Source organism: Epinephelus moara, chromosome 4, assembly GCF_006386435.1.
Source record: "Epinephelus moara isolate mb chromosome 4, YSFRI_EMoa_1.0, whole genome shotgun sequence".
NCBI classification, from domain to species: Eukaryota; Metazoa; Chordata; class Actinopteri; order Perciformes; family Serranidae; genus Epinephelus; species Epinephelus moara.
In genome coordinates, this window is record NC_065509.1 from 19,603,390 (window position 1) to 19,612,044 (window position 8,655).

The window sequence follows — 8,655 nt, forward strand, 5'->3', positions numbered from 1 at the left end:
TCTTTGCAGTGTGTATGTGTACGATTATACTTTTTTAATTCAGAGACCATAACACAACTTCAAAGGTGTGAGACAAATGAAAGGAAATCCCATTATTGGTGGCAAAACATGCTATATTTCAGTGATCTATATCAGATCAAACATGGATACTGGTACAGGTGAGTTATTTCATCATTGTAAAAATGCAGCACATATAGTTTTACCCCTTCCCTTTAGTTAGATCAGAAAGTAAAACCACAAAATACAGTCCGGTGAAGCCAAGAGATGTTCCACTTGCCCCTCACTACAGATGGTCACTATATTCATCTTGCCTCAGTAACTGGAGGAAGCACTTTCATTACCTCCCACGTGCAGCCTCGTTCCCACTTGTTGCTGCATGTTGAGTCTTGAAGCTTCAGATCCTCTTGCTAACTCTTTTAAAAGTCACACCCTTCTCTCCCGGAGTTCTGCAGATCTAGATTGATAGAGTGAAAGATGATCTGGGATGAAAATAAAACAAACTACAATGTCTATGAAGTGTATGTATTAAGTGATTACGTCCTATAAAATTTGACAAATCACCCCAGTTGTTAACACCAGCTTGTGCATCTTCGTTCATGCGTGTTAAAGATTTGGAAACATTAGTCCACGCTTTTATTTCCTCTTGCCTCGATTATTGCAATTACCTCTATGTAGGTTTCAGTCAGTCAGCCCTACGTCACCTGCAGCTTATTCAACATGCAGCAGCAAGACTCCATACTGGTACCAGGAAGAGAGACCAGTAGGGTTTTTCCATTGGCACTTTTGGCTCCACTGAGTCAAACCATGCCGGGTTGATATGCATTTCGATTGTTAGTTTAAACGCGCCGAGCTGTACCCCAGGCCCCAGTCCTGACGTCTCTTCACTGGTTACCAGTTACATACAGAATTAATTTTAAGATTCTTTTGTTTTTAAAGCGCTGCATGGACTAGCACCTGGTTGCATCTCTGAACTGCTCATCCACCATTTCACCCCCCGACCCCTCGGATCTGGTGACCAATTGGTGCTCTCCACTCCATGCAGTTAAAAACCAAAGGTGATCGAGCATTTTCAGATGATGGCCCTGTAACTTGTCACTAGAAATTAGATCGTCCTCCCTCCACTGATACCTTTATGACGTGAACTATGATCATACTCTGTGTTTTACTTGCTTGTATTTTATTTCATTTGTGCAATGCTGTTTTTGTGACTTTATCAAGATGTACAATATCTACATTTATATTTCTATTTATGCGTTTATTGATTCACTTAGATCATCTCATTTATGACTGTTTTTATTTGATTATGCCTCTGCTTTATTTAATCTCTTTGTACTTTGAAAAGCACATTCATTGTTTAAACTCTATAGATGCACTTGACTTCTCTTACCATCACCAGCTTATCCTCAATGATCTCTGCTGTGAAGCTGTACTCAGAAAATGGTACTGAAATCTTGCCGCCCTCCATAGTGACAGGAGCCTACAGGTCACAAAAGGTCACAGAGGGAAATGTACAATGAGCTTAAGCTTTATAAGAAGCTGTGAAAATGTGGCAGATCAATTAGTACTATTAACTCACGTTGACTTTGGCCCCCTTCATCGTTGTCAGCTCACAATCCTGACCAACGGTGAACTTATTGGACCAGGAATAGTTGGGAATAGTTTGTGTCCAGGTGAAGTTGTTCCCATCCTGAACCACCTCCGTTACCACTTTGTGGTCTGTCTTGGCCTTGGGAAGCCCTGTGACAGAGCAGGTGAAAATCCCAAAACAGAAAGATTAAATGAATGACGACTCACAATTATCCATTTATGTATCAGTAAAAAAAAAAATACCAATTGCTCCCAGAAACTCCTCAAAGTTTTCTTCACTCTCCAGCTCGTATTTCCCTGCCAAAGCCATGACGGTATAAGAGAGGAGACTACGTGAGAGAGGAGTTTATGAGATGCACAGAGAAAAAGGAGTGGCCTGCTACAGACACTCTCCGTTCTCATTGAAGCACTGCCACACCAGCCTCTTCCTCTCCTCTCACATACCTCACTGTGCCAGGGGCGGGTTCAGGGAGTGGCCTTGGGTCTGAAATCTGATTGGCCACCCCAGGTGCCACCCCAGTATCTTAAAATTAGCTATACGACACTGAATGTAAACCGCACTTTTAAAGTTGCAGTTCCACCTTAAACCTGAGAGGCATAATGCGCTAAAGTAGTAACTTACCTTCAGAAAAGAAAAACGGGATGGGAAGAAGAAGTTGTGATTGACAGGAACAACCTGTGAAGCAACGCATGTCTCTGAAGCATGTCATCTTGGAGTTTACAGCGTTACCTATTGTTAGCATTTTCACGGTCCGCAAATCATGTTTATGTTTTGAATTTGTGTTTTGTCCTGTTGCGCCACCCACCGCCATCTACCAGTCACACAGTCAGTAGAGTCTCAGCATCAGTTAAAGTTACGACTGAGCTACAGCAGCACGGCAAGCAGCATTAGCAGTGTCCCGGTACATAGCATTAGCAGTCTCCTCAGTTGTATCTCGGCAGCAGCGTTAGCAACAGAGAAGCCGAACTTGCTTGAACGGTCCGCTGGAAAACTGAAGATCAAGGACGTGGCGACGCAGCCCTGCCACGGCAGCCGCCCGTGGGCAAACAAATCAGTATCCAGCGTGCCGCTGTCCAGCAACCTTGAATCTGTAGGGGGACTCGCGGCAGTATTTTGAATTTGAGTGCAGTAACCGTTTTGGCCACATTCTTACATACAGCGCCTTTAAAATACCAAAAACGCTGATCGGTTTTGACCATCAGGTCTTCTTCAGGGCGTGCCATAAAAAATGTGTGAACAGTCTTCACATTGCTTGATGCTACAATGTCTTAATTTGGCAAAACTTCCCATCAGCAGCAGGTTTTTCCTGCACTTTCCTGGCAAGTTTGAGCATGTACGGTGCAGTAAAACACTCACAACGTGAACTACAGTATGTCTTTGTATGTGTTATAAGCATGCTTTAAATGAAGGGCATGTATGTATGTATCTTTTTCTGTCTTTGTTAGAGGTCCAGCAATAATTAATAACTTTAAAATAGAAAATATCATCCTTGAGATACCAATTAAAGTTAACAACTACCTGAAGATCTGTTTGGAGAAAGACCAAAGCAACTAATGTAACAAATAAATATCTACCAGCCTTGAAACCCTGCATACAATGAAGATAACCCTGAGTTATGGTATGTGGTTGAGCATTTGCATTTTAAGGAATCTGTCAGAGTTCTCATATCCATCTCACAAAGGGCTGCAACTAATGACTGTTTTCATAATTGGTTATTCTGCTGATTCTTTTCTTGATTAATTGTTTGGCCTACAGAATGTGACAAAAAAGCAGAAAGTTAGAATTTCATAGAGCTGTTGACGTTGCTATATTTCAATTACTTGTTTTGTCTCCAACAATCAAGATCCTAAAAATATGAGTTTAATAATCCTAATCATGGAACACAAAGAATTGTGAAGAAGAAAGAAAGAAGAAAGTGCTCTCATCTGAATTAATATTTGGACCTTGCTGGAGAAGTTTAAACTTAGTGCATGTTTGTGAAACTACTGTGTTCTTATTCAGGCATCAGCTGCTCTGCTAATTAGAGACCGTATTCATCTTCTGACCTCCTTTATCCTCCACTTCTGTTTATTTGATCGAACACGAGGTGGAGTGAACAGTCTGTCTTTCTTGAGTGCTGGATGAAAAACTAATCAGGTGTATGTGTGTGACTTTGTCTCTGTACTTAGCTCTGTAGTGATCCAGCTTCAGGAGACCACTGAGACAGACTACTGTATGTAGAGAGGAAGAAGTACTTAGACCTTTTAATTACTTTACTTGAGTAAAGTGTAAAAGTGTTGGCATCAAAATACACTTAAATAACAAAAAGTAAAAGTACTCCTGATGCAGTATACCCCAGAATCGCATATATCAGATTATTTGTTTTTGATTTCTGATGCATTAATGTGACCATCATTTTACTGCTACAGCCTGTAAAGGTGGAGATAATTTAAATGACAATTTACTTCCTGGTAGTTTAATCTGTGATGATATACTAGAATTTATAAGTGGATTTATCTTACTATATAATGATGAAAACTCTGTGTGTGTGGGTGTGTGTGTGTGTGTGTGTGTGTGTTCCACCTTTTGGGAGGATGCGAATGAAGCAATATTACATCAATTGGCCAAAGGGGGGCGCTATAGCAACCAATTTAAATTGCAAACTTTGAATGGGCATATCTCATGCCCCGTATGTCGTAGAGACATGAAACTTTGCACAGAGATGCCTCTCCTCATGAGGAACAAATTTGCCTCAAGAACCCATAACTTCCGGTTATATAGATTTTCTGCCATTTTGATTTTTTTTGAAAAACACTTAAAATCGACCTTGTGAGAGCCATCTTTGTGAAATATGTCATGTTTGTTTTGGTAAAACTCTCGCCACTTGGGGGAGTAGGTGTGCTGACAACTAGGCAGTGAGGTGCAGTGATTTAAAGATGAAGATCAAAGTCCCTGCAGGAAGACCCAAATGGTGCCTTCAGATACTGTCGTAAATACAAACATCATTCCAGTTTTATTATGACCCTTTAAATCCTGATTTCTTTCAAAAACATGGGAAGTGGGCAATGAGCAACGAAATTAAAAATGACTGAAAAAAATTGCAAGAAATTAGTTTAAAAAAGAAGACAGAATTAAAAAAAAAGAAATGTAGTACAACAAAAGTAAAAAAAAAAAACCCCAAGGAAATTACCTGGAAAAAAAGGTGCTTAAAAATAACAATAATTATGTAGCATAATTTTAAATGTGTAATAATAATACGAATTCTAGGTATTGTACCTATTTGTTCAGGGTTTTGCTTGCATAAGGCGTCTGAAATCAGCACAGGAAAAGCAATGTTGCTCTAGGTTTTAATATCCCACAAATTGCATCAAATAGATAAATAAAAATGTAGAAAATGGTTTCAAAAAAAGAAAAACTGGGGAAACAAGAGAAAAGCTAGGAAAAAATTATACCCACAATTCTTCTTCTTATTATTATTACACATTTAAAATTATGCTACATAATTATTGCCATTTTTAAGCACCCTTTTTCAGGTAGTTGCCTTTTAAAAAAAAAAAAAAACTAATTTGTACTACATTTCTTGGGTTTAATTTTGAATTAGGTTTTTTTTTTTTTTTTTTTTACTAATATCTTGCAAATTTTGTGTCATTTTTTCTTTCGTTGCTCATTGCCCTCTTCCCATTTTTTGAAAGAAATCAAGCCACTTGGCTCAGGATTCAAAGGGTCATTATATGACTGGAATGATCGTTGCATTTACGACAGTATCTGAAGGCACCACGCGGGTCTTCCTGCAGGGACTTATCTTCATCTAGCAGTGTGAGGAAACCGACTCTCGACAAGCACAAATTAGTCTGAGACGCTTGAATCTGTGAGAAAAATGGAGTCCAAACCCCTAAAAACTACTTTGGAGGACACACTGATGCACCTCAGGCCCAGAGATTTAACGAGGTTCTGCTTTCGGCTGCACAGACGCACAGAAATGCCGAGGGCTGCTTTGAGCTGCTTTTTTCATATTTGCTGAAACTGTCAGTGTATTCACACAGCCCCAAATGACACAGATAATTTGTGGAAAAATTCACATTGCTCCACCTATTCTACTGCCTTGTCGGCTGCTAATGGTCTTAGTGCATGTAAACATAAACACCAAATCTGAGCGGAGGAATCTCTAAGGCAGCTGTCAGTCATGTCAGGCACAGCTGGTGAACTAATGTCAGGCTGTCAAACTAGGCAGCGCTGATCTAATCAAGATTCTATCACTGCATTGTCTATTTCTCACCTTAAATGTTTTCAGAAACATATTTTAGTGTACTGTTTAGCTGTAACATGAGAAAGTTGGTCTTGCCGGTGGGCAGGGGGCTGTGCTTGATGCTCCGGATGAGTATGTCCAACATGGCTGCTGGATCACAAAGTCTCATTTTGATGATCTCTCATTTCTTTAGTTTGTGAGCAATAACAGTTACTCAGAGTGAGATTCTGTATAAAATATTAATAGTATAACAAACAGCTCCCACGTACACAAACTGTACCCTGGGATCTATATATATATAAATCAACAGGTGATTTCCTTCTTTTAGCAAAATCCTAAATGATTGGGTTGGTTTTATTTCCACTTGGACCTTTGTTCTCTGCCATTTCTCCTCCAATCATCACGCTTTAACCTGTGACAGGCTGTTATGATACCTCAACTATTGCACATTCACATACATGTAGTTTTTTGTCGAGCCATGAGTCACGTAGGTTTGCGTTACCAAAGTTTTAAGACAAAATCACTTGACAAAATATGACACTGACTCCTGTGTGCGCATGGCAAGAGAGAAGAGGCAGAGACGCTGTGCAGCTGCCAGAGGAGCTGCTTAATGAGTTGTCTCTGAGCGGTAACTTGCTAAAAGAGTCTGAGAAGTCCGGGGCTGTTCATAAAACATTCAGGGTCTGTAATAGTTTGGCTTTCAGCCATGCTTGTTGTTGCCATGGGAAACAGTATGCCGCCAAATGTCAACAAGTCGAAATATCGGGAGTATCACGATATTAAATTTTCATATGATAGTAAAAATTATGCTGGTATTATGGTGAACAAGATGATATGGCACACCCCTAGAGAGAACATGATTTTTTTGCACAGATTAATTGTCACATGTACTTATTTCAGAATGAAGTGACAATTTAATCAAACATGACCAAAAGTTATTTTCATTAAAGTTACCAACTGTAGCTTTAACTTCCAGGTAGCAACTTGGAACATTTGATGGTTGCTTGTTTACTGTCACTAAAGGTGCTATGAACTGCTGTCACTTTTGAGGATGCTATGTTTGGTCTGATATAAGTGCGTTTGTTGTTGACTACATCCTTTCAAAATTTGTTTTGTGTTAAATATATACCATAATATAAGAAATATATGAAAACACTTTTTACTTCAGACAGCGCACACTGTACGAATGTTGTAAAATTTAGAAATAAAAATATGTTAATATATCTTGTTATTTTTACTTATGTATTATTTATTTATTTTATCTTATTTATTTATTTATATTGTATTTTATTCCTTTTTTAGTCTCTGCTTAATATCCCCCGGCGTCTTCACTTCTTTAATGTTCTGAATATATATATTGTGTTTGTTTGCTGCTAAAAAATGTTAGAGAAAAAAAATCTTTACAAAGTTTTAGATGCACCCTCATAGATTAGAGGTTAAGACCTGACCTTCATTTGCAAAACTGCTGGTTTCAGTCGGGGCAGGGATCTTTGTTAAGACTATGAAAAAAAAATACAGAAAGCTGGACTCTCTTTTGGAAATTCTGTACCAGAGTTAGTTTGTCAGAACTCAAAGTGTCTCAAATTAAAAAACTGTAATGTAATATTGAATCTTCATGTTCTGGCAGCAAAGGAGACAGGTGGACGGTCCTCCTTGCCTGATCCAACTGGCAGTGAGTCATTGTTTTCTGAGACGTTATTTTATTGAATAATTATTGTGGGAAATGACCTGCACTGTTTTTGAATTCAACATGAAATATATGCATGTGTAGTTTTTTCATTCCAAAATTTGATATCCACAGTTTGAAATTATTACCATTTTTTTTATTTCAAAAGTAGTGCTGCTATCAAAATCAGACTTTTTGGGTCTCTTGTCCTCTAGATCAGTGGTTCCCAACTGGTCCAGCCTCGAGGTCCAAATTTCTCCGTAGTCATTATTCCAAGGTCTACAGAGTTTAATACATTCGATGTCACGCTTGCATTTGGCCATATCGTCGAGCTAGTTTGCTGTCTCTGTTAAGTAGCTGTCCGTTATTTATTGACTCTACAGCAGGAAACGGCACTTAAATATGAAAGCTTTTTGCCGGAAATTCACTGTACTTCTAAATTATGTGTGTTTTTTACAAACTTGACATGTTTACGTGTCCATTCAGAATGGATCCGCGACCCACTTTCAGACCGCACCCCACCAGTTGGGAACCACTGCTCTAAATCACTGTTGAGTATGAGTCATGTTTGTGTTGTTTGTTTTACAATATGTCTTTTTAGGGTCCATGTGCATTGTGAAGTGCTTGAATGTGAAACATACAACATTTAACAATCAAATTTTAATGTGCAATTAATCCAGTAAATCACCAATGAGTATTTTATCTTTAGGTCCTTCCTCAGAGGAACACTTTGTGGATAAATATAAAGCTCAGCTGATCCAAGATGCGAGCAACGTTGAACTAGTTTTGGATGAGCTCCTCACCAAGGGGGTTATTCAACAGGGCAGTTATGATAAAATCAGCGCTCTCCCGACCTCAGAAGAGAAAATGAGGGAACTCCTCGATGGTCACCTGAAAACTGTTGGAGACAAAGACATCTTTTACAACATCATTGCAGTGCCACAACACAACCAAGGTCCAAGGTCAGAGGTTCAGATTTAATTACATCATAAAATACAGGATTGCTCAATGAAATTCAGTTGTAGCCACACTGCACACTAAAGCATCCTTATTGACTTCTGCATTGGACAGTTGGTGCTTCTCAGGAAATCCTCCTTTCATTTTCAGACTTATGAATTGATGATTTCATTCAAGAGTAAATATTTAAAATAAGTAAGGCGGTAAGGGGTAATGCCA

At 38.9% G+C, this 8,655-nt stretch overlaps 1 protein-coding gene across 1 annotated transcript; it reads right to left on the reverse strand.

Annotated features, from left to right (window-relative positions):
* Nucleotides 1-6: 6 nt before the first annotated feature.
* LOC126389325 (gastrotropin-like) lies at nucleotides 7-2,513 on the reverse strand. The gene is made up of 4 exons (XM_050042956.1): nucleotides 1,831-2,513; nucleotides 1,577-1,737; nucleotides 1,388-1,477; nucleotides 7-454 (listed from the first exon to the last, which is right to left on the reverse strand). The coding sequence occupies exons 1-4, from the start codon at nucleotides 1,895-1,897 to the stop codon at nucleotides 395-397; spliced, it is 378 nt and encodes a 125-aa protein (XP_049898913.1). The 5' UTR covers nucleotides 1,898-2,513; the 3' UTR covers nucleotides 7-394.
* Nucleotides 2,514-8,655: the final 6,142 nt, after the last annotated feature.

Excerpts from the sequence above, each read along its gene's own strand:
- LOC126389325 (XM_050042956.1), bottom strand. The coding sequence starts at position 1,897 with ATGGCTTTGGCAGGGAAATACGAGCTGGAGAGTGAAGAAAACTTTGAG. Across the intron at positions 1,738-1,830 it reads GGAGTTTCTGGGAGCAATTG|GGCTTCCCAAGGCCAAGACA; the intron begins GTATTTTTTTTT and ends GCTCTGTCACAG. Across the intron at positions 455-1,387 it reads TTGAGGATAAGCTGGTGATG|ATCTGCAGAACTCCGGGAGA; the intron begins GTAAGAGAAGTC and ends CTATCAATCTAG.